The sequence below is a fragment of the Podarcis bocagei genome (assembly GCF_964188305.1).
Source record: "Podarcis bocagei genome assembly, chromosome: 5".
In the NCBI taxonomy this organism is placed as follows: domain Eukaryota; kingdom Metazoa; phylum Chordata; class Lepidosauria; order Squamata; family Lacertidae; genus Podarcis; species Podarcis bocagei.
The window spans coordinates 40,926,705-40,953,044 of record NC_138129.1 but is presented as its reverse complement, the minus strand read 5'-3'; the positions used below and the strand labels follow the sequence as shown (position 1 = coordinate 40,953,044).

The 26,340-nt window shown below is 43.1% G+C and overlaps 2 protein-coding genes across 3 annotated transcripts in view; one reads left to right on the top strand and one right to left on the bottom strand.

The window, feature by feature from the left end:
- LOC308586695 (uncharacterized protein) overlaps positions 1–23,507 on the top strand; it is a gene marked incomplete at its 5' end in the record, with an annotated part of 127,554 nt that extends 104,047 nt beyond the window's left edge. For both annotated transcript variants that reach the window (XM_081193588.1, XM_081193589.1), the window contains 2 exons: positions 14,488–14,623; positions 23,267–23,507. In XM_081193588.1, the coding sequence (XP_081049714.1) occupies positions 14,488–14,623; positions 23,267–23,359 (229 nt within the window). In that variant the 3' untranslated portion in view covers positions 23,360–23,507. The remainder of the gene's footprint in view (positions 1–14,487; positions 14,624–23,266) is intronic.
- The window catches only part of CD34 (CD34 molecule), a 143,518-nt gene that overhangs the window by 49,693 nt on the left and 67,485 nt on the right, over positions 1–26,340 (bottom strand). The gene's annotated exons all lie outside the window — the stretch shown is intronic.

Here is a 26,340-nt window from a genome sequence, read left to right as displayed (position 1 = left end):
TCAGGAGGCTGTCAGGACAAACTTGCGTTCCAACATTCCTTCTCTTTTAAACAATCCTGATTCTCCTCCCCCTGTCCTTCTTTCTCCGGCAAGCCTGTCTTGGCGAGACACCATTTTTTAACTGCGTCATAAAAATTTTCCTCGTTCTCACCGTTCACCAATTCTCTCTCCTGTTGTAATCCATCCCACACAGTTCTTGAATTTCTGCTTGTGATTAATAAAAACGCAACGATCTTATTTCTATCTGGGGTGAAGGGTTATTAATATCACATCGTGCAAAGAGGGGAAAAAAGTTTTTTCCTCCACCCCCCCTTCATTCCAAACATACAGTCTCCTAGTGGTGATTCATCAGAAGATTTACTTATCCATCCGTCACTCCCGGTCACAGAGATCCATTACTCAGCAGTCTTATCTCTCGAACATTACTTGATATATGTGCTTCAGCTTCGTTCCAATCGTATGTTTCCAATTATAATTCTGAGCTGAAGCTAACCAGCACGCGCTAATTGGAATCGGCGTCAGGAAGATCTGACTTCACCGAGGGCTCGTGCCAAGTGTTCGGCACCCCCATCTCTCGGATCAGGGGGTGCATTGTGAACACCGCTGGCAAGGCAGCGCCCCCACCTCCTGGGGGGGGGTAGGAAGACTGCATACTTCCCATAGCAGCCCCTTAATTACCTCGTGTGGGCCAGAGAGATGTTATTGTCGGCCATCTTCCAACGCACCACCTGGTGGCCCCCCGAGTTCAAATCCTTACTCAGCCATGAAGTTTACTGGATGATGTTGACCAAGCCACTGTCTCAGCCTAATCCACCTCACCATGGTTATGAAGACAAAATGGAAGAATATATATATGCCTTATGAGCTCTTTGTAGAAAAGATGGGGTGAAAAATTAAATAAATAAAATTGCCTACTTTGTTCACAACTCTGCCTCCCACTCACATCCATTGTCTTTGTTTGTTTATTTCAATTTATAGGCAGCTTTTTAAACCTGGCAGTTTCCAGAGCAGTGTTTAATGAAAGTTAAAACAATTATATCAACAAAATTATATCACCCACAATGTGATAGTAATAGAACAGATAAAACCAACAGGAGACAGCATAAAATAAATGTTATCAGAACTTTACAAAGGCTATCATTAACAGTTGTTTGAAAAGGACTCCTGTTGTCTTTCCGAAGGAATCATTTGGCTTGTTTCTCATGGTGTAGCTCTGACTAGTGGCATTCATTCATTCTCTGCCTTTTCTCCTGATGGGACTCAAAGCGGTTTACATATAAAAACAAGAATCGCTAAAACTTAGAAAAAACTATAATTAAAAACCAATTAAACATTAATAGAATTGAAATTTTATGTATATAAAATATGATTAAAAAATACAAATAGCTTTACAATAAAAACATCATTGCACCAGCCCTTTCGTTAAAAGCAGTCCATTTCCTACCTTGTTCTTTACACTGGGAAGGGTGAAGGACATAAACCTGAGGAATCACATCTCTCCTGATATTGTCAAAAGATATAACATATACTTGGTCAATGAGGTGAGCAGAAAATCCACTGGGAACCACCCCGAAGGATAATAATTTCTCAGACATAAATGTTACAAATTCAAGAATTAAATAACCTCTTTAGTGTATAGCCAATAATAATATGGACTGAATTCTTTAGCATTTTTTGCTGTGTGTCTGCATCTTCCCAGACCAGACACAGGTGAAGAGGCCACAGAAAGTGTATATGCAAAAGGACAGAGTACAAGCCATTAAACAAGAGCAATGTGGCACGTGATGCTTTTATCAGTTGCCAAACATGCAACTGATAAATTTTTGTCTTTCATAGTTTAGTTGTAAATTGTTCTTTTACTGAAGGAAAACATTTCAAATAAGCAGAACCTTTCCAGTTATTCACTAAAACTTCAAAGCTATTCATGTGCTTCACAGTTAGGAAACTGGGTTTTTTGTGTAGAACCGAAAACAGTAGCATTTCTGTAGGTTTTATTTAAGAGTTGTTGTATTTAAGCACCTTTCAGCTTGGGCTTTAAAAGCAGTTTAAATTAAAATGAAGCATTGCAATAATACAGCAAAAACAAGTCTCCTAGTTTAGGTTTAGAAGATTTTTCTCATGGTATCAATGCATCACAGGAGTAAATAATGCTAAGCAACACATGCCCTGAGGTGAGTCCATGTTGGTTGCTCATGCATATGCGCAGCACACAGAGAAAAGTGGCACCAGCATATTATCCCCATGGGGATAATATCTTTCCCCAGCAGGAAAGATAGAAAGCTAGACCAGGAGCCCACTAGCTTCCTGTCCAAATTCTCTCCACCCCATTTCAAAAGCATTTCTTTCCTGTAATGCTACAAAGCAGCTAAATAAAGGCACCACTAAATGTTAGGAACTCTGGATCTGAGAACATTCATTTTGTTTTAATTTTACCCTATAAATGATCAATGGTGTGTGTTTTTTTAATTTTAGTTTTTGCCCATTTTTTGATGAACCAATCATTAAACAAAAGATTATATGAGAACAAGGTTAAAGTATCTGAAGAAGGTATCTGAAGGTATCTGAAGAAGTGTGCATTCACACAAAACGTATACCCATAACAAACTTAGTTGGTCTCTAAGGTGCTACTGGACAATTTTTTAATTAATTTATTTATTTTGACTGTGTCAGACCAACATGGCTACCTACCTGAAGGTTAAAGTTTGGTTTTCTTTAAAATTGCATTAGATAGGCAACAATATGCCCTCTAGATTTTTTGCATTAGATAGGCAACAATATGCCCTCTAGATTTTTGTTGGACTACAATTCCCATCATTCTTGCTCATCAGCTACTATGGCTAGGGCTGATGGGAGCTAAAGTTCAACAATATCTGGTGTTGGAATTCAGCATCACATTGGCTACCTCTGCTTGAAAGGATAAAAAGATCCATATGTCACCTTGGTATGGATTTGATTATCTCTCTTTGTCAAATAGAATAATATATTGGAAGAGTTACTTACTTTTAAGTGAAAATTGTTTGTCAGGTGATTATTGTTTTCATTCCTATAGACCTACGCTTTAAATTTAAGTTTTTGCAACACAGTTTTATAAGTTTTTCGTTTTCATCCAAATATGCTAGAGGTCTTTTCCCACATACTGTTTTATATTCTCAGTTGTTGTTTTTTTACAGCACTGGGCAGGAGCCTAAGAAACCTTTCACAGTACATCAAGCGAAAGCTATAATTCCCAGGCAATACTCTCCATGTGTAGGAGCTCCTGGGATCACTTCAAAACAAAATATGTGAGAGCAAAACATTATGTTGGAATCGGCTTTAGATTCTTTGTATGGTGGGGTGGGTGGAGGAAAGGAACTGTATGGGAACAGAAGATTTTTATAACTGAAAGGATCCAAATTCGGACATTTTCCCTCCTCAACCACAAATCACTTGCCAGCTCCCTGCACTCACAACACTTATACACAATTTCTTCCAGCTCTCAGCCTCTCAGGTTCCCACATATCTTCTCCACAAAGAGTTCTTGATAACTTTATTTATGACTGGGCCCTTCCCTGCTGCATTCAGTGGTAGAGCATCTGCTCTGCATGCAGAAGGCCCCAGGTTTAATCCTGGCATCTCCAGGTAGGGCTGGGAAAGACTCCTGTCTGAAATATTGGACAGCCAGGGCTCACCAGAGAAGACCAGGTGTGGGGAACCTTTGGAACTCTGGATGTGCTTGAATTATAACTCCCATGGGCCATGTAGTTCAGCAACACCTGGAAGTCCACTGGCTCCCCCCACCTGATGTTGACAGCACTGAGAAAGGTGGACCAATTGTCTCAACTCAGAATAAGGGAGCTTCCCATGTTTCACAAGGTTAGAAAACTTGTAGTTGCTCAGTCACTCCTTTCTGAGGCTATGAAGGAACATTTGAGGAAAATTTTCTTATTGTACAGCCGGGATTCATACCACACATACCTCTGTTATACATTATTCACTTACTGCAGTTGCTGTCAGAAAGCTCTTCGTCTTTGGGGCAATCCATGCAATGGGGAATAATGTCTGAATGTTTCTTCTGAGCGTTTTAGTTTAAATGCACTGAATATTCACTTAGAATATCAGCAGCTAGTATTCATGTTTCATGTGTTTAAGTTTATACACATGTAACAAACATGGATCACCCAGAAAGGAAACCATCTTATGAACAGCCAGAAGTTAACGTCTTAGAGAGCCTGGCTACATGTTACACTTACCACATGAGACCTCTGCTTGTTGAGAATATGGAAGGGTTCATCATCAATAAGCAGAGAAAGCTGAAGGTGATAGAAAGCACACTCACATGCAGTCAAGGAGCTCTCTGTGCACTTTCTAATTTTCTAGCAACTTTCCTACCAGCTCCTAGAGGATATTGGTCAGTGGCTGCTTCTATATAGGTGGCTCGTAGCCACCTATGTAAATATGGATTACAGGTGGGGACAGAATACAGGCTGGTATTTTGAAGACAATGATGTGTGGCCATTGCAAACAACAACAACAACAACAACAACAACAACAACAACAACAACAACAACAACAACAACAAAACTTACATGTGCTGATTCCACAATAAATTGCTGTCTGGAAGCACTGGCAGTGAACAAATTATGTCAGTTCTCGAGAAAACGATTTGTGTGGAAGCAATCTCAGCCAAAGGGTAACTGCTTGATCAGTCTTGTTAAATAAACAGCATTAGAACCTTATTTTACTTTCACTTAGCTTCTTTACCCTAGAGGCAGAAAATACCTTTTTTAAGATAAAGAAAGAAAGAAAACCAGAACATTTGCCCTGCATCCCATTCCAGTGATCAAAGTAATACTGATCTTCCTTTAAAAAAAGAAAAAGAAAAGAAAAAAGAAATGTCAAGCCTGTCTCAGCCCAAAGTCTTATTGCCTTCTTTACTCCCCTAATAGGCCACCCCGCAGCAAGAAGGAACTCTCTTTCACAAAGGAGAGCAAACAGGAGTAAACCAATTGGCCCTCTATAACCAAATTGTGTTTGTTTTGCACAGCTGCAGTCAGGGTAAAAGTTTGTTCTACTGCTGCACCTGTTTCCATATGTGTCTGAAACGCTGAGAGAGATGCAGAGAGAGATGCCATTTGCATCTGTGCTCTCAGCAGCTTCCAGTTTTAAAGAGATGGTAGACCAAAGTTGAAATTCCCCCAAGGACCACAATCTGCCCACCGGATGTATGTTGTTTGAGCCTGTTTGAAACCAACCCTTATCAAATCATGTCATACACTTTCTCTTTCCTTTCCTAAACTGCCGGTTTGAGAGATTGCTGTAGGATCATCAGATATTTTGTCTGGGCCTTTTGTTTTTTTTGTTTTTTTTTTGTTTTTATAATTTTTTTTATTGGTTTTACAACATTTTTTAAACAATACAAACAAATAAAAAGACATACAAACATGTATAATTTCATAACCTTTTTTTCATATCCCTCACTTCTCGGACTCCCCCAAACCTCCCCTTCCTACATCCCAATTTCCAAAATTATTTCAGCAAATCCTAAATAATTTTATCAAATATATTTCTTCTTATTCTTTTCTTTAACTTAATCTTATGTCGCTGTAATCTCCTTTTCTTTCTCAAAACCTCGACATTTTAACATTCATCAATTTTATAATAGTTCTTAAGATAAATTTTAAATTTCTTCCAATCTTCTTCCGCTGTCTCTTTCCCCTGATCACGGATTCTGCCAGTCATCTCGGCCAATGTCATATAGTCCATCACCTTCATCTGCCACTCTTCCAGGGTGGGTAGCTCTTGTGTCTTCCAATACTTTGCGATGAGTATTCTTGCTGCTGTCGTAGCATACATAAAAAAAGTTCTGTCTTTCTTTAACACCAATTGGCCGACAATGCCCAGGAGAAAGGCCTCTGGTTTCTTAGGGAAGGTACATTTAAGTACCTTTTTCATTTCATTATATATCATCTCCCAAAAAGCCTTAATCTTTGGGCACGTCCACCAAAGGTGATAGAAAGTACCTTCAGTTTCTTTACATTTCCAACACTTATTATCAGGCAAATGATAGATTTTTGCTAGCTTGACTGGGTCATGTACCACCTATAGATCATTTTCATAATATTTTCCTTTAAGGCATTACATGCCGTAAATTTTATCCCGGTGTTCCACAACCATTCCCAGTCAGCAAACATAATGTTATGACCAATGTCCTGTGCCCACTTAATCATAGCTGATTTAACTGTTTCGTCTTGTGTATTCCATTTCAGCAGCAAATTATACATTCTTGACAAATTCTTAGTATTGGGTTCTACGGGCCTTTTTTTGTGTGGTCTTTCTCAAATGTTTGTCCACTGATTCACTCAGAGTTAAAGGGAAATGTTTTCACATTGTAAGGACTGGAGCTATTCCACACAACTTTAATGTTACGTCTCTTTTCTGGATTCTTTATCTAACAACTATGTAATATATCTACATCCAGATATCTGAGAGTATTGGTTTCCTGAGCACATGTGTTCCATAGCAGTGAAATCTTTCCAGATGGCGGCAACTTTATTGTAGACCAATCAGGGGGTTGCCAGTTTGTACAGTAATCTTTCTTTCTTTCTTTCTTTTTTTTATTTTCAAACCATGCTAAACCACTTTTCACCCAAATGGATTCCAGGGTGGTATGCAATAAAAAACAACAACAATAAATAAAAAACATAACCACTGCAAAACAATAAAAATTCACAGACAGCAGCTGTAAGCCAAAAAAGCGAACTGAAGACAAAAGTAATCACTCTAAAATGTGTGGGTAAACAAGAAACTCTTAACCTGCTGCCAAAAATATATTCTTATTTATTCTGTTTCAGAATTTATGAACTGCTCTACAGAGAATATCAGAGAATAGCCAAGTGGTGTACAGAAAATGAATATAAAAACATAATAAAGATCTTCATAATGCATTCTAAAAGCATGTGCTTGAATCACAACAAGCTTTACTATGGGATTATGTGGTGCCATCAACAAACCTTTAATTCACAGATCTAAGTGTCTGGGTGGGATGTGGGGAGAGGCACCTTCTCATGCCCCTGCCTGTCGAGCCAAACTCACAGTACCACCACAGAAAAGGCTCCTTTGTGCTTGTTTAAGACACTTTACCAATGGTAGCGCTTGCCTCAGTTGAAGACTGTATTGTACAAGGATCACATTCTTTAGGTAATTTGCTTACAAACTTGAAAGTTAAGCATCAGCACCTTGAATTGGGCCCAGAAGCAAATCACCACCTAGTGTAATTCTTTAAGAATTGGTGTAATCTGGACTCTGGATAATTGCCAAATAAGAATTCATAGAATCATAGAATTGTAGTGTTAGAAGGGACCCTGAGGATCAGCTAGTCCAGCCCCCTGCAAAGCTGTCCCATACGGGGATCAAACCTGCAACCTTGGCATTAGCAGCAGCACACTCTAACCAACTTGTTCTGGAGTATTCAGAAACTGGCCACCCCTGTTTTTATATAACTAGCATTCTTTTCCAGCAAACACCCAGCACTCACTGGTTTCATTTACAACAAGCAGCCTAATTTGCTGTCATCTTTGTCGCTGTGCTGCAACGAACAGCTAAAGCAACATCTGCTCCCTGGAAAGTGAGGCACAGTTGTAACAGAAGCGTCAATCAAAGCTAAGGCAAAAGCCATTTAAATGCAAAGGTGAATTCCACAAACCAGATGTCAGTTCCTGTCTGGAGCACCGAGAATAATGACCACGTCACCCACATCTTTTCTCTTCCTGGCTGCCCCTCTCAGTCACTCCTGTTCATGCTGCCCAGTTTCCTGGCATTCTCTCTCATTTCATTGAAGTGTGGGCTTGAATGGAATAAAATAGCAGGCCCATCCTGACTATAGCTACTGACCTTGACTCGCCTTTCCTTTTTTAAAAAAGGTATTAAAATAGTGCATTCTACCAAAAATAGGATAAGAAAGCAACCTATAGGCCTTTAGGATACAGACACTTGGAAGTTTATTCTTCACTAGTGTGAGTGGAGATACTGTAATTCAAATGTAACTTTCTCGATAACTTTAATTTACTTATTAATAAGTAATAAGTGTTATTTATTAGTAGACATCTGCTTTACATGCTATAGTGAAAGTTTCTTCCACTCAACAAGAAGACAGCCACCCTAGCCAAAGTATGTCCCCTTACTAAGAGGTAGGATGCCTTGGTTTTGTTTAACCCTCCAGGGGCCTCAATGTGTTCACCACTCATCCAACTGGTGCCTCCACTGAATGCCCTAACATGACCGGGGGGGGGGATGGGGACCTATGAGCCAAAACAGCATCACCCGAAAGGCATAAGAAGTAGGCAAAAAATTAATAATTGCCTAATAATTGCCACCAAGATCCCAACAAGGTCCCACCAAGAGAATTTCTATATCCAGCGCCCATGAAAAGCAATCAACCATAGCCCCCACTATCAACCAAAAGATGGATGAGTACCTGAAAGTGGGGGCGATGGCATAGGGCTGCTCTGTAAAGGTCAAGACTCTACCCCTATAGTCTCATCCAGGATGTGGACACAGCATGCTTCCTTCTCACATGCTCATTCTACCCCTAATTGGAAGTGGGGGGCAAACTCACCCCCAGTAGCTATATTAAGATATACAACCATGCAGTGGGCAGTTGCGTATTGCAGAAACTGCAATACACAACATGGCTCTTCCTTTGTAATTAAAGTAATTGGGTATTTGTATAGTGATCCCATTGTTCCCAGGATGGTGACCTGAGCTCTCTTGCTTCCAGCAGACAGAGAAATTCCCTCTGAAGCAGAGGATTCAATTCTTAACTATGATGGTCTGATATTGCCCACAACTGAAGGCTGCTGAAGGAGTGGTTGCTCCTCTTGGTGGTATATTCATTCCTGTTTGCCTCTGGTAAATACTTCTTGCAAGGTTCAACAACCTGTTTTACTGGAGGCAGCAGATAGACAAATAACAACAACAACAATAATAATGAAAGGGATGGCATTTGCAGTTTTGAGTGAGTGCCATGCATGCCACCGGTCCTGGTCACTTCTATCCTCCTCCTATGAGATCTGCCTGCACTCAAAAGACAGAAAGAGAACAAGCACATGGACACACACTGGACTTTTCCTAGGGATGTGGGAATCTGAGTGGAGTCTTTAAAAGCACATAGAGCTGAAAATGGCAGTGGGAAACTGTTTCACTATTCCAACTTTGTTCTTCAGCTCCATGTACTTTCCAAAGTAACCATCTCATAACTTACAGTACAATCCTATACATGTTTACTCAGAAGATAAGCTGAATTCATTGGGGCTTCAGGCATAGACCCATAGAGGCAGGGACGTCTTACCCATAGAGGCTAGTGGCATGGGGCACCAGGGCACCAAGTTCTGGAGGGCGCCAGGGAAGAGGCAGAGGCTGGATGTGGCGCCTCCCAGGATCAGCTCGCTGCCCTCACCCGCCTCCGCCATGCCGCACTGAAGAAGCGCCGCGCCGCATCCGAAGCCTCCGTCTGCTGTGGCCACCACGGCACAAAGTGGCCAGCTGAGCCGCCCTCCAGCTGCTGCCCGCCTCCTCCAGCCCCGCTGGCAGTCCTGTCCTCCCTAAAAAACTCCAGGAAATGGGGGTTGGGGGGTGCGCCAGAGGGAGCTTTGCACCTCGGTGTTGGATATGCTTAAGACGGCCCTGGGCATAGGATTGCATCCTTAATTGTGCATTTGTTTGTGTAAAAACAGCTTGTTCCGTTTTTCCATAATCTACTGCCAGGCAATTTCAGCACCACTCATAATTTTTTAATAAAAAACCTAGTATGTTTTATGTTAGACGCCCCAGTGTAGGCCAAATCTATTTTGCCGTTTTCAGTACAAACATGGACTGAAATAATCAAGGCTGAATATTCATGCTACAGTTGCCTGGACCTATACCTGTAAGGGGGCCCAGAGTCTGAGCTTTCTTTTTCCTTTTTAAAGTAAACTTCTAGCCAAGCCCCCTTGGAAGGGGGAGGGAAGAAGTGACTTGGTGGGCTCCTTTCCATCTTTCTTGTTCTTGCCTGCCTATGTGTTGGTTGTGTTGAGAGGCAGATTTCGCTGCTTTGCCAAGAAGCAGAGGAGAAAGGAAAAAGATGCAGCATAGTGATTTTCCGCTTGCTTCATAATCTGCTCCTTGTTTTTCATTTCTTTTCTGTAGTACATGAAAGATTATGTCATTATAAACATGTTAGTCTTCAAGATACCACAAAACATTTATTGTGGTAACTTATTTCATGTGTTCCCTTTTTTGGAAAGGGGGGTGGTCCTGTTTTGGAAACTGCACCAGGCTCCCAATCACCTTAATCTGGCCTTGGAGATGCTCAAATCTTTGTAGAAAGTAATCTGATTCTATAAACACTAAGCAATGGTTGGTAGGTAATAGGGTGCTAAGAGCTTGCAGGCGGCTTAACTGATTTCCCATGCTTTTGTGTTGAATACTAATTCAAATAGACTAGGATTTTGTCCAAATATTTAAAAGTCTATTTAGTTTCACACTAAATGATGCAATGGACATATGGTTAGGAATTTATCTGCCAGAAAACATGTTTTCTATAAGTTCCTTTGCTAAATACTGCAAGACAGATGGTGCATAATAGTTTTGGCCCAATCTTTTCCCCACACGAAGAAAGGGTCATTTCTTTGGAGACATTCCTTATTATACTCCCAAGGCCTCAAGAGTTAGCAGCTTTCAAATGGATATTGTAAAGAACAGTGAAAAAGAGATTAGAAAGACCATTTTTCAAAATATTTCTCATGTAATTCTTATGTGAATTAGGTAAAAGCAGCTTATTGTACAAAAATGAATAAGAGAAGGTAGGTAAAAGCTTGGTACACTGCTCCTTACATTTCAATGAATATAGTTTTCTAAAGATTTGTTTTAAGACTAAAACTGACTACAGCAAGACTTGAAGGAGAGGGATGACCAGCCAGCAAGGACTGCCTGAAAGAAACTGAGAAAGGAGGTGTGAATTGCTCAACTTTGCAGTAATGTTCTTTCAAACACACAAAATGCTCCCAGCAGTGTGGGAAGAAAAAGGGTTGTAGAAGGAAAGGATTGGTGGTGGTGACTTCCCACTTGCGCTGGAACAAAGGAAGCTGTATCTGAACTCAAGCTAAATCCCTTGCAACATTATCCATAAAAATCTTAGGCAGCAATAGCAGTCCTTGCTTACCACACAAACGTGACACTTCGTTCTGATTCACTCCATAAGAAAGTTCAGTATGTATACATACAAACATAACTATTAGCTATGACATCTGGAACTAAGGAGCAAGAAGGTTACTCCCTCTCTCAAATGGTTACAGTACAGTACTTCCAAACTGCCTAGAACACAGAAAGTTGGTATAAAGCTATAGACATAAAAACACAGCATATATAATACCCAAAGGCAGGGATATAGGTACATATCAGACTGTTGATATATGTGTATCTATCTCAGTATTGGTTACGCTGACTCAGTGGTAGACCATAAGGAAACGCAGCACCCACTCTCCTCTCTCTGCTAGGGCTACAGGGCTGGGTGCGAGGAAGCAGCAGGTCCGTCACACTCTGCAGCATCACTCCACACACGGGTCAGGCTTGACACAGGGATGCAGCTGCCACGGCCGGCAGCCTCTCTCCACTGTTGTGGAGTTGCGCACGGTGCAGCCTAGCCAAGGAGAGGGCGGCAGCTCTCTGCCACCAACTCTCCACTCTGAACCTTGGGTCAGAAGTGGAGCTAAAGCAGAGCGGAGCTGCAGCTGGATGCGAAAAAGCTGCCTTGACAGCTCCCTTGCATGCCAAAGTCAGGATCTGATGGGAGTTATGGGGGTGCCTGGTTGTTTCCCCCCTCCAGAAAATGTTCCAAGGACAATGGCAACCCCACACTATCCCTTTGCACTGACTGGCAGCCGCTCTCCAGGCTGGGATCTACATCAGCCCTACCTGGAGATGCTGGGGATTGAACTTGGGACCTTCTGCACACGAAGCATGCGCTCTACTCAGCTCTGCAAATGTTTACGGTACTTACACACCCACTAGGAAGCTGAAATCTTGTTCAGGGCAAACTGACTACTAGAAGGCCCTGAAAACAGGTTCCCAAAGCAGAGGACATGGACATCCCCCAAACAGTTAAGCAGCTCCCGTACTAGCTAGAAAACTGGAATGTTGTGCTCAATTTGCCTGAGATAACCCAATTATCAGGAGTCAGAGAAACCATGTCTGCTTTTCAATTAGCACAGTAGATATAGACACCTTCCAAATAGTTAAGCAGTTCCTGTACTATGCAGGTGGTGCTGTGGGACTTGCCGATCAGAAGGTCAGCATTTCGAATCCCCGCAACGGGGTAAGCTCCCGTTGTTCGGTCCCTGCTCCTGCCAACCTAGCAGTTCGAAAACATGTCAAAGTGCAAGTAGATAAATAGGAACCGCTCCAGTGGGACGGTAAACGGCGTTTCCGTGTGCTGCTCTGGTTTGCCAGAAGCGGCTTAGTCATACTGGCCACATGACCCGGAAACTGTACGCCGGCTCCCTCGGCCAATAAAGCGAGATGAGCGCCGCAACCTCAGAATCGGTCACGACTGGACCTAATGGTCAGGGGTCCCTTTACCTTCATACTATGCTTCTTGTTCTTTGTAAAGCACCTTGTATTTGTCGTGTTCTCTGTGGCTTGTTATTTTGGTATTATTTGATATTCTTGACACCACCGTGTTAAGTCTGGTTGTAATATTATTGTGGGTTAGGAGTTGTTTAAGATTGGGTGGCTGTCTGTAGGCAATGAAAGGTTTTCCTCCCAGAGCTTGAGAAAGAGAACTGTCATGCAACTGTCAACCTCTCCTGGACAATGACAGTTCTCTTTCTCAAGCTCTGGGAGGAAAACCTTTAATGGCCTACAGACAGCCACCCAATCTTAAACAACTCCTAACCCACAATAATACTACAACCAGACTTAACACGGACACTGGCACCAGAGCCTGCAATAAACCCAGATGCCAACTTTGCTGCCACATACACCCGGACAACACCATTACTGGCCCCAACAACATCACACATACCATCTCGGGACTATTTAATTGCTCATCATCTAACATTGTGTATGCCATCAAATGCCAACAGTGTCCTTCAGCTCTCTATATTAGACAAACAGGCCAAACCTTACGCCAAAGAATAAACGGACATAAATCTGACATCAAGAATCACAAAACAGAGAAACCAGTAGGAGAACACTTCAATCTCCCAGGACATTCTATACAAGATCTCAAAGTAGCTGTTTTACTACAAAGGAATTTCAGAAATAGACTGGAAAGAGAAGCTGCTGAATTGCAACTCATTACCAAACTTAAAACCATGGAGAGACCTGGTCTGAACAAAGACATTGGATTCTTATCTCATTATACATGACTAAGCCATTTTTCACCTTCTCACCCCTTGCCTTTTCCTGTAAGACCTATTGCAGTCATTAAGAGTCGTCAACAGGCTCATCTCAGCTATCTGCCAATCTCCCATTCCCACCACCCTTCTGAGTAATACCCCTCCCCACCTTCTCTCTATATAGAAGGATCTGGTAACTTCTGTTTCAGTGTATCTGAAGAAGTGTGCATGCACACGAAAGCTCATACCAAGAACTAACTTAGTTGGTCTTTAAGGTGCTACTGGAAGGATTTTTTTTATTTATTCCTGTTGATATGTTAAAAACTGAACTGGGGGGGGGGGGAGAAGAACCCTAAATATTCCCATTACCAAGGGTTTCGAAAGAAGGCTGCTGCATTGGCTTAATCTGAAGCACCTTAAGTTTAACCAGAACTTAAATGCTCCATTTAATCAGATGGACTTCAAGGCTATGCAACACAATTCTAAACATGTTTACTCAGAAGTAGGTTCCCCTGAGATCAACAAAACTTTTTACTTTGCATGTGTATCTAGGTTTGCATTTTAAAATCATCTTAAATATTTGAGGAAAATAGTTCTAAAGATAGACCCGTTGAACACTTCTCACATGATGTGGCTGGTGTGTGTGTAAGAAACTAATCTGTCTCAGAGTTCTGCTGACTCCGGAAGCCCCAGTTGGTAGCCTGGGAGAAGGAGATAAGCATCTGTTTGGGAGGCAGGGAACCTCCGGTGATTAGCTATTGTTCAGAGGTTCACTTCCTGTTGCTTCTGAGAACTAAAGGCCAGTTTTGGCCATATATAAAGGCATCTTGAAGCAATTGCCTTTGTGTGCAAATGCACAAAGGGAGTGTATTTTATTGTCTGGAGTCTTACCCCTCCACTACTCCTTAGTTTTAAAAACAGTATTGTGAAAGGGAGAAAATATAAGTAAACATTTCAGGGGCATTTACTTAAATAATATGGGAAATTGCAGGCTGTATTTGTGTGTCACCATTCCTGCCCTGTGTTGATTCACTGAATCGATATTTAGTGCATAACCACAAACAAGCATTATATGACTGTCTCACGAGTAGGAAACTGTAATTGAAGGAACAATGGCTGTCCCCTCTTTCCACAGGAACTCTAACCCAGCTGCAACTTTGAAGTCATCATTGTTATGGGGTGAGCAGATTTCAGGCATGCATGATCTTTTTTTAAAAAAACAACAACAACCAAGAACACCAAGATCCATCAAGGAGAATCAGGTGCCAAAGGTATGCACATAGAATTAAAGAATTCTGAGCCCAGGTATTTGATTTGAGTACCAAAACCAAACTACTACTGATTGAACCCTTCTTTCCACTTCCTTTATTTCAGCAGCATAATTTAGTGGGTAGGGGGTCATAACAGATCAGACTGGCAGAGGATTTCTTGCTTTAGGCCTTAAGATTTGTAATTCTAAAATTTATAATATTTGGCAAAAATAAAAGCAAACAAAATAACAGCAAACAAAAACCAAATCTACAAATATATTTTCTTGCTGTAAGGGAAATGAAAAGTTTTGAAGATTTCCACAATTATTTATTCCCTGCTAGCAAAATCAAGACATGTATTGTAATCTGTTTACATCGTTCGCATTTAATTTCCACTGGACTGAAAGCTGAAAATAAAAAATTAATAAATCCCTGGATATACAAATGTATGAAAACAAGTACTGTATACCCTCTTTCACTTGACATAGGACGTTTGCTGAAGCAAATCTCATCACTCAGAGACTGACAGCTGAATGTGTGAAGTACCTCAATTGAAAAATACTGTTTGAGGTCATGACAGGTAAAATGAAAGATCTATTTGTGCCATTTGGCATTTTCGCACATGCAAGTCATCATGATGTTTCAGTCAGTGATGAATGTGTATGTGTGAAGTTACCTTCAGATGCCATACCAGAAATGTTAGGGTACTTGTTCATCCGGTATGTAGCAGGTAGTGTTCATTTAAGTACTTGCAGTCTCCCTCAGAGACATTCTAAATTTCAGGAAACTCAGTGTAAAGATGTGAAGGCCTGGAAACACTCTCCCCTGTCCCTCTGTCCCTTCCTGGGCCTTCACATCTCTAGGTTGATTCCTTCCCCCAGCCCTGCTTGCTTAGACTTTATACAAGAGGGAGAAGCCTACAGTGATCCTAATCTCGCTTGAGAGACTAGCTATTCCCTGGGGGTAAATACAGCAAGGGGAGTGAAATTCTTTAAGGATACAGCTGAATTGTCTGACAAGACAGACCCCTGAGAATGTGTGAAGAAGAAGAAGAAGAAGAAGAGTTTGGATTTGATATCCCGCCTTTCACTCCCCTTCAGGAGTCTCAAAGCGGCTAACATTCTCCTTTCCCTTCCTCCCCCACAACAAACACTCTGTGAGGTGAGTGGGGCTGAGAGACTTCACAGAAGTGTGACTAGCCCAAGGTCACCCAGCAGCTGCATGTGGAGGAGCGGAGACGCGAACCCGGTTCCCCAGATTACGAGACTACCGCTCTTAACCACTACACCACACTGGGGGGGAATTAATTGCTTGACTTCCCTGTGAGCATTTCAAACCATCTAACCAGTCCTGACATTTACAGGGTAAGGGATGCCAGCCACCTGTTTTTAGTGGGTGGAAGTAAAGAAGATACAGAAAAAGCTTCAGAGCATCCAGTTATTTTAGATGCCTCTGTTGAAAACCACCTGACTGTGCTGCTTTGTACTTCACCCCATCCCACACACCCTTCCAGCTGATTCATGCAACAAGTAGAGTCAGAAGCAGTATTTGCTTTTAAATTGATGGTGGGGGTGGGGGACGGAATGCATGAAGACAGACCCATGGAGCTATGCACTGTAGTTCACACTGAATATTGCAGTTCGGGCTACAATACTGTCCAGAAGTATTAAGGCTTCTGTTGTAGGCTGGAGCATGGGCTGAAGCTGAGAAGGTACAACAACCTTGTAGAGTTATCTGTTGCTTTTAACTCCCCCGTTGCAGGATAGATTGAGAAAGTTGCATCCACCAGCGCTGCAGTATACTGTTGCACTCAAGTTGCAGTGTTGGAGAGCTGTGATGAGAGAGAATAGCATACAGAGGTCCTGCCAAGTAATCCATTGCTAACATTGCAGTTCAGAGGCGAAACTCTGGCTAGCTGATTCGCAGGCAAAAGTTCCCTATATCTTTCAGGCTGCAGTAAAGGGCAACCTATTAATATTGCCTACTGCCAGGCAAATCAAGCACTCATTTGCATGCAGAAGCCTTGTGCTCCATTGACTTGCATGGTGACTGGTCTGCATTTTTAAATGTTCTAAACAAGCAAGCAAACAGGCAAGCTTTGCACATGGACTCAAGTTAGAGCAAGGATTCCTATCTTTGATGCTAATTTTTGTTTTTTCCAACCCCAGGCTCACACCCAGGGATACAATGCAACAGTTTGTTGAGGACCCCCCTTGTTTATATGTCAAATATACTACTTCCTGGGACACTGGCAAATAAAAAAGGACAAGGACAAGTCAGGAAGAGCAGAGAGGTCAGATTTAGTCAAAGTCTGTCCACAAATGTCAGTGCTAAAGGAACAAAGAGGTGTGCTCTTTTTTCTGAAGGTACAGTGACAAAAAAGAACAAGAAATAGGAAGACAGAGATTAACTGGTCAGGTTCCCTAATAATTTATCAGTACATTTGGAAGGTGTCAGGGAGTCCCATTAACTTGGCTGGTTTCACTGACTGCTCTCCAATGCCTCACTGTCCAAAGTACTTAACTATAATAAACAGCATCACAACAAAACACCAATAAAAATCATTAAAGCATAAGCTTCATAATTTAGCATACAGTTTAGCCTCTCCATACTTGATGTGCAGATTGCTGATTGCGATTTATTCCACCCATTTATGGATGTCACATGAAGGCGTGCACTAGATTTATTACGGCGATATTTCATCCATCAACAGTTTGACTGGCAAAAATGGACAGTTATTACCAGAGATAGATGTTGGGTGCTTAATTTAACCTTAATTTTCAATAAATGGCTTGTTTGCCACTCCATATATTTTAAAGATTATTTTAAAAATTGGCAATGTTCATCAAGATTTAAACCACAGCATATTGACAAGTATCTTGCAGTTACAAGCAGCAGATTTTGATGCAAATGTTATTGATAACATGCAACTATTAGAGAAAGCTCTAAATGCCACAAGCTGCAGCACAGGGAAGGGCAGCTCTGGATTAGAATAAGAGGAAATGATGCCCCAGTCTTGGGTGTGGTGGAGCTATGACGGGTCCAGGACTAGGATAACTGAAAGTGAACCAGAGCATGTGAAGCCTTGGTAAAACCATAAAATAGTAAAAACATGGCCATAAATTAGGACATGCCTTGGGTGATGGTTTGGGAGGGGTGAATGTTAACAGTATCAAGATGGCTTGCGCCTTATTTTCATGATTGTTCAATTCCCATCAGGCCAAAGGATCCATTACATTCAAAAATAAATGATCATTATTTCCACCAGGCATTTTTGTCCCTTGGCTGAACATACCTATCTGTGTAAACACTGTTATAGCTGTCACAATGAACTGTATTAAGTGGTTCAGGTGGTTTGATAGGTAGTTAGATTCCCTTTCCCCTTCTTCATACCACTTTGTTATTATTTTACTCCTTGCTGAAATGCTTTATTCCCTCCTATAATATCTTTTTATCTATTGACTTTTTTTAATGAATGGCACAGGAACTGGGGATCAATACATATCCCCTAAAGATGTGCTGCTGTAAATACAAACCCACTGCCTTACCTATTTCCCCTTTTATAAGCTCTCCACATATGGTTGTCTGCCCCAGTGCCAAAATCTCCTACCTACTTTCTTTCAACCAATCACATTGGACATTAGGTCTGTTACTTAGTATCCATAAATATAAATGTGTGACGTTACTGAAACTGGTGGCTATCATTTATATAACAACAAAACAAAGGCCTATAGAAATGTATTTTGACCAATGAATTTCCATGGGCTGCATTCAGCTAAATTGTTGCATTAGCAGAAGCCAGTGCAATTATTCCTACGAGTGTGGTGGGCTTCTCCTTTCCCTTCCCAAGTCCTCTTGGGAGTGCCAGCTGAACCCTGAAAATAGGGTGGGGAGAGGGGAGGAGGTGGTAGCTTGTTTTGTTGGGCAAACAGAAATGCTTATGCAGACAGAATGATCTTCTTAGTGCTACCAAGAGAATAGTGAACTTGAACGCACTAAATTGAAGAAGGGAACATTTTACTATTCACCCAGGCTTCATTTTCAGAACACAAGTTATTTCAGCCTTTGATACTTAGGGATGGATGAATCTATATATTTCTAGTCCACATATTTTCCAGTGAATTTCACTTGTATTCCTTCAAAAGTCCTTTAGGTCTTATTTCTGCATGTATCTGATTAAAAAAAAATGGCATGAGAATTCCTAAACATCTATTTAATTATGCATTTTATCACAAATATTATTTTAAATATGTACTTTATCTCAGTGAATGCACTTCTAAGTGTATTTTATCATAAAATATGCATTTTAATGCATTTTGGTGTTGTTTTGTTTTTGTTTTGTTTCTTGCCAAGAACTATATCATAACACTGGGGAAAGTGTGAAATCCAAAGGACAATTATGTTCTGATCCACATATTAGTGCAGGAGGCGAGAATCAAGTTACTTTGCATTATAATTCTACAAGTGTCTCAATTTATATCCATAGTTTTAGAATATGGATTACATGGCACAATGTTTCCCCCTTGTGGTAGGTGTTGCTATTGCTTCAGTTTTCACAATAATATAAAAGTGAATCATTTATTAAATTTTACTTCCCTATGAAAATTATAGATGTGACTAGAAGACACACTATTGGCATCACCACAACACAAACACAGCAGTGACAACCAGTTCATGGATGAGGTTAATTTTGTGCTGGTCTTCTCTAGTCTCATGCTCCTTCCTTGAAGTCTTTTGTGATTAATGAGATTATCACATAGGCTTTCCTTAATAGATAATGGGGAAATCCTATTTTACATAATGAAGTGAGAGGAAGAAAGGAGAGGAAAATTATATATTTAGCTCCTGGTTATACTGAGAGTAAAATAGGCACTTTGTCCTTTCCCTGATTTACCGTATTTTTCGCTCTATAGGGGGCACCAGACCATAGAGCGCACCTATTTTTTTTGGGGGGGGGGAATGAAGAAAAAAAAATTATTTCCACTCCAGCCCCAAAGAGCAAAGAAGCCAAGACAGCCAGCAGGATCCATCCCGCTCGCTGTCTTGGCCTCCATTTTAGCCACGGGGCTGGGGCGGGGGAAGCTCAGAACGAGTCCGGGAGCGGGGGCGAGGTTGCGCCTGACCTCACCTTCGCTCCCGGAGCTTGCTGCTATACGCAAGCCTTCTGAACCTGGCGGGAACTCCTGCCGGGCTCCAAAGGGTTGCGGATAGCTGCCCAAAGCCCGGGGTGTGCAACACTGCGCTCCCCGGGATTTGGGCTGCTCCCTGCTATCCACAAGTCTTGGAAGCCCAGCGGGAACTCCTGCCGGGCTCCTAAGGCTTGCGGATAGCTGCCCAAAGCCTGGGGTGCCTCGCTCCCCGGGCCTCAGGCTGCAGGCTGCTATCCTGGTATATCTGTCGGCAGTATTACCCCTATTGTTTATTTAGTAGATTTATATCTTGCCTTCCTTCCTTTCATCCTGGAGGTCAAGGCAGCATACATGGGGTTCCCAGATAGCTACCCATCCAAGTACTGACCAGGCAGAAGCCTGCTTACCATCAGCAAGACAGCTGCATCATGTGCCCTCATGCCTGTTGCTACTGTTATTTAGCACTTATCTTTTGGAGCAGCAGCAATGTGCTGAATTTAGTGCAAAGCTCTTTGAGAGCAGTTGCTGTGACAACAACACTATGCAGTCTGGACTACTTTCATTGGGACTGCAGCCATAATGGTGAAAACTGCTGAGAGGAACTGAGCAAAAATTCACCATGGAAAATAAGCTCATTTTAAAGCTTGAATTGATTCAGACTGTTGTGTTTTGATGGTGATGCTGAGCTTCCTTGACTCCATCCTGGGCTCAAAAAATAGTTTGTTTTGAAGTAATTGTCACTCAGCCATTTAGATCACAATACAGCCCCTTTCAGATCTTCAATCTGTGGTGAGTGTGCATTACTCCTGGCTGAGTCATAAGCCCCCAAATTCCCATCTTTCTTTTTAATCAATGTAAGTTTCCAACACAGGTGGAAACAGAGATTTGAGGCAAAATGTGCAGCCACAATGCTCCTCATTTGTTCTCTGAAGAAAAATAGCCTACTCCATACCTGCGCCCTGTTCTTTTCCCATGAGATTGCGTCAGCCATTTTGGATGCCACACTCTCACACTGCACTCTCACTTTGAAAAACACACACGCTTCTTTTCATGGTGACATCAAGGTGTGGGTCATGTGATTCTCCTGGGATTGCATCATGGAAGATGTGCGTCACAGTTCTGAGTTTCCATAAGTTTGGACGTTATGCTACTCCTGCCCTTCATTGCTTTTAGCCAATGAATGACGTCATGGCAAAAGCTGACATTTGGGTAAGCAGACAGAGCCAATTAGACAACAAGAAGGCTTGAGTAGGGTGCCCATTGTCTGTGCTCCTTTCCTATGGAAGTTAGTTGTAGATGCCACAGGAAAGCCCAATATTAGCATGGCCACAACTCAAAACACAGCAGGGCTTCTACAATCTTAGATCCCCTTATGTTATTGGTCTACAGCTCTCATTATTCCCATCTAGCTTATCCAATGGACAAAGATGATGGAAATTGTAGACCATCAACATCTGGGGACTCAAGGTAGAAGAATACTCTAGGCTAACAATCTGCAACCTGGTGTCCTCCAGATGTTGTGGTCTTCTACTCCCATCAGGTCCAGCCAGCATGACCAACAGTCAGGGACATGGGAGTATGAACAGCATATAGTGGTACCTCGGGTTACAAATGCTTTGAGTTACAAACACTTTGGGTTACAAACTCCGCTAACCCGGAAATAGTACCTCGGGTTGAAAACTTTGCCCCAAGATGAGAACAGAAATTGTGCGCAGGCGGTGTGGTGGCAGCAGGAGGCCCCATTAGCGAAAGCACGCCTCAGGTTAAGAACGGTTTCGGGTTAAGAATGGACCTCCGGAATGAATTAAGTTTGTAACCAGAGGTACCACTGTACTCTTTTGTACATATGTATGTATGTACACGTACGCATGCACGCGCACACTCAACACATACAAGGCTTCTTCCTGGGACCTGAAATTGTGGCTGCTGCGCCAGTTCTGCACTGTGTTGGTTCTGGCTAACATGTGTCTGTTGAATGGTTTCTTTAAATGTAAAGGTTCATCATTGTTCCACTCGATGTGTATGTCTTTAAGGGGCCAGAGCAAGGGCCAGAGCAAAATAACGAGACCCAGCTTTACAGCTGTGAAACATAGCTGTATTGATTAAGCTGTGTCAGCAATTGGGTGTAGTATATAAGGAGCAGCACCTAGCTCTCCCATTACCCTGGGGGATGGGTTGGTGGTTGGATCTGGTTTGTTGATGTATTAGTGTAAATGGAGTTTTTGTTTTTCTTATTAAAACCTTGTTTAAGTTATTTTTGAGTCCCTTTTTAATGCATGGTCTCCCCAGCAAGCTCTCTGCAGCGCTACCATACTGCAAATAGCCAACAGTGTCTGATGGTTGGAGAGCACTTTGGCAGCAGAGACAATCTGGACCAATAGAAAATGGGGCAACAAACAGGAAGAGCTAGTCCATCCAGCATGTCATCTCCTTGTCCCATCATCTTTGACCCAGGTCCAATCTGACCCTGCAATGGTGGCAGGTGGCATCATTGTCATAACTCTGCTGGTGCCACTGCAGCTGCCATGAGCAGTGAAGAAGAGAGTACTAAGGCATTCACCAGGCTTTGCTCTCACCACCACCACTACTCTGCCATGTGGCCCATGGGAAGCTCCAAGGCAGGGAAGTAATCAGGAGTGGCAAAGGAAGAATTTGCATTTTTCCTCCCACTGTTGGAAACATACAATGCTATGGGCCAATCCCTGGTGTGCCTGCAAGTGTTCTGTATCCATGCACAGAATGATAAAACAAATATTAATTTTAAACAAATGCATTCACTTACCTAATTAAACAAATGAAATTAATTATTAATTTTAAATACCCAAGCTTTTCTTCCTGCCTTCAGGTGCTTTTTGTGAGGGAGAGACTAGAAAACAAAATTTCAGCTACATGCCCTTCTACATGAGCAAACATTAGAGAAGAATAGCCTGTTTCCCAGTTGCAGGCAAATTTAAGATTCTGATAGTCTAGCCAATAATCAGAACCTAGTGAATTCTGTAACTTAAATGTTAATGGCCACTAGAATGTGCTTCATCATTGGGCTTCAGGTTTTTTTTTTAGCCTGATGCTGCTGGTAAGACAGTTCCTGAAGTCTACTTTGTATAATTCCTAACTTGATTGGCCTTTGCAGCAGGGCTAGTTGGCTTATTAAGAACACACTAATTGAAGAATTCTTGTCATCCATCAACTGACTGTCTCAGAGGGTAGGCCACTGATCAGTGGGTTAACTAGGATCTATTGAACACAGCTTAGCATTGTTAAATCAGTGAACAGCTTATTATTAAACCAAAGAATAGCCACAGAACAGTAGCAGACAAGGGGAAAGAGGGATGATTAAGAAGAGAGTACTAATACATTGAAAAGTAGGAAAGCCACCCACACCACTGAGCGGCCTTCAATGACTGCCAACTTGAGAGCTTTTAAAGAGGTGTTAGAACTCTCGTAAACCTAAAGTCAGAATAAGAAAAGTCTGAAGAAATAAGTCTCACAGTCCTCTGTTACTATAGTGCTGTACTGGTTTGTTCTCTTTTTCCAGGGTGTAGATTGGTGCTGCAGGCCTGCATGCGACCAAAGAGAGGACAACATCAGCATCATGCATTGTCTGGGGAGAGAGATCGTCAAGATTTAAGGACAAGGGACAGGGATCTGTTAAAAAGGGCAAATGCCTTAAAGGAAATCCGAAGCACATTAAGGCTTCAGAGCCATGTCTATGGAAAAACCTCACAACTTTAACTGAAAAAATACCATGTCTATCCAAAGAAGCACATCATGGTGTACAGTATAATAATAATAATAATAATAATAATAATTTATTATTTGTACCCCGCCCATCTGGCTGGGTTTCCCCAGCCACTCTGGGCGGCTTCCACAGAAACCAAAAAACACTAAAATATCATACATTAAAAGCTTCCCTGAATAGGGCCGCCTTAAGATGTTTTCTGAATGTCAGGTAGTTGTCCATCACCTTGACATCCGATGGGAGGGCATTCCACAGGGCGGGCGCCACCACCGAAAAGGCCCTCTGCCTGGTTCCCTGTAGCTTCGCTTCTCGCAATGAGGGAACCGCCAGAAGGCCCTCGGCGCTGGACCTCAGTGTCCGGGCAGAACGATGGGGGTGGAGACGCTCCTTCAGGTATACTGGGCCGAAGCCGTTTAGGGCTTTAAAGGTCAACACCAACACTTTGAATTGTGCTCGGAAACGTACTGGGAGCCAATGTAGGTCTTTCAAGACCGGTGTTATGTGGTCTCGGCGGCCGCCCCCAGTCACCAGTCTAGCTGCCGCATTCTGGATTAGTTGTAGTTTCCGAGTCACCTTCAAAGGTAGCCCCACGTAGAGCGCATTGCAGTAGTCCAAGCGGGAGATAACTAGAGCATGCACCACTCTGGCCAGACAGTCAGCGGGCAGGTAGGGTCTCAGCCTGCGTACCAGGTGGAGTTGGTAGACAGCTGCCTTGGATACAGAATTGACCTGCGCCTCCATGGACAGCTGTGAGTCCAAAATGACTCCCAGGCTACGCACCTGGTCCTTCAGGGGCACAGTTACCCCATTCAGGACCAGGGAGTTCTCCACACCAGCCCGCCCCCTGTCCCCCAAAAACAGTACTTCTGTCTTGTCAGGATTCAACTTCAATCCATTAGCCGCCATCCATCCTCCAACCGCCTCCAGGCACTCACACAGGACCTTCACCGCCTTCACTGGTTCTGATTTGAAAGAAAGGTAGAGCTGGGTATCATCTGCATATTGATGGACACCCAGTCCAAACCCCCTGATGATCTCTCCCAGCGGCTTCATATAGATGTTAAAAAGCATGGGGGAGAGGACGGAACCCTGAGGCACCCCACAAGTGAGGGCCCAAGGGTCTGAACACTCATCCCCCACCACCACTTTCTGAACACGGCCCAGGAGAAAGGAGCGAAACCACTGTATAACAGTGCCCCCAGCTCCCAACCCCTCTAGACGGTCCAGAAGGATGTTATGGTCGATTGTATCAAAGGCCGCTGAGAGATCCAGCAGAACTAGGAAACAACTCTCACCTTTGTCCCTAGCTCGCCGGAGATCATCAACCAGTGCGACCAAGGCAGTTTCAGTCCCATGATGAGGCCTGAACCCTGATTGGAAGGGATCCAAATGGTCCGCATCCTCCAGGCGTGCCTGGAGTTGTTCAGCAACCACACGCTCAATCACCTTGCCCAAGAATGGAAGATTTGAAACTGGGCGATAGTTGGCCATACTGGCCGGGTCTAAAGATGGTTTTTTAAGAAGCGGTTTAATGACCGCCTCTTTCAGCGGATCTGGGAATGTTCCCTCACAGAGGGAAGCATTCACCACCCCGCAGAGCCCATCGCCCAGCCCTTCCCGGCTAGCTTTTATAAGCCAGGATGGGCAAGGATCAAGGAGACAGGTGGTTGGTTTCACTCGTCCAAGCAGCCTGTCCACATCCTCGGGGGTAACGGATTGAAATTGATTCCATGCAACTTGACCAGACAGGGCTCTAGCACTCTCCCGCCCCAGCCCTGCTCCCACGGTGGTGTCTAGCTCCTTCCGAATATGAGTGATTTTATCTGCAAAAAACTTTGCAAAATCGTTGCAGGAGATCTTGGGGTCTTTACAAGGCCCCGATGGTAAAGGTGGTTCCGTTAAATTGCGGACCACCTGAAAGAGTCTCCTGCTACTATTTTCTGCAGATGCAATAGAGGCGGCGAAGAAAGTCTTCTTTGCCGTCGCTATCGCCACTTGGTAGGCTCGACGTTGAGCTCTAACCTGTGTCCGGTCAGATTCGGAGTGAGTTTTCTGCCACCGACGCTCTAGCCGTCTCAGCGATTGTTTCATCGCCCTCAGCTCCGAAGAAAACCACGGGGCTGTCCGGGCTCCATGCAATCGGAGAGGGCGCTTCGGAGCCAGACAGTCGATAGCCCTGGTTAACTCCGCATTCCAGCGGGCCACCAGGGAATCAGCTGAAAGGCCATCAACACGGGATAAAGCATCCCCTACCACTCTCTGGAAACCATTTGGATCCATTAAGTGGTGGGGGCGGACCATCCGAATTGGTCCCACCTCCCTGCAGAGGGGAAGGGTCGCGGAGAAGTCCAGTTGCACCAGGAAGTGATCTGACCATGGCACTTCTTTGGTTTCATTTTTACTTAGTGTCAGATCACCCACGTCGCTAGAGGTGAATACCAGGTCTAAGGCATGTCCATGACTATGAGTTGGGCCCAACTTATTCAGGGACAGCCCCATGGAGGCCATGCTTTCCACGAAGTCCCGAGCGGCCCCTTGTAAGGTCGTGTCGGCGTGGATGTTAAAATCCCCTAGGACAACCAAACTAGGTGTCTCCAGGAGAACATCCGCCACGACCTGAAGCAGCTCGGACAGGGAATCCTTGGTGCAGCGGGGAGGTCGGTACACCAAAAGGAATCCTGTACTGCCCCTATTGCCCAACTTCCAGAACATGCACTCAGAAAACTGGGTCTTCCCAGTAGGACGCCTGGTGCAGACTAATGACTTCCTAAAAATCACTGCAACCCCCCCTCCCCGCCCACATGACCTGGGTTGCTGTGCGTAAGAGAAACCTGGTGGGCAAGCGGCAGCAAGGACGGGCCCATCTGTCT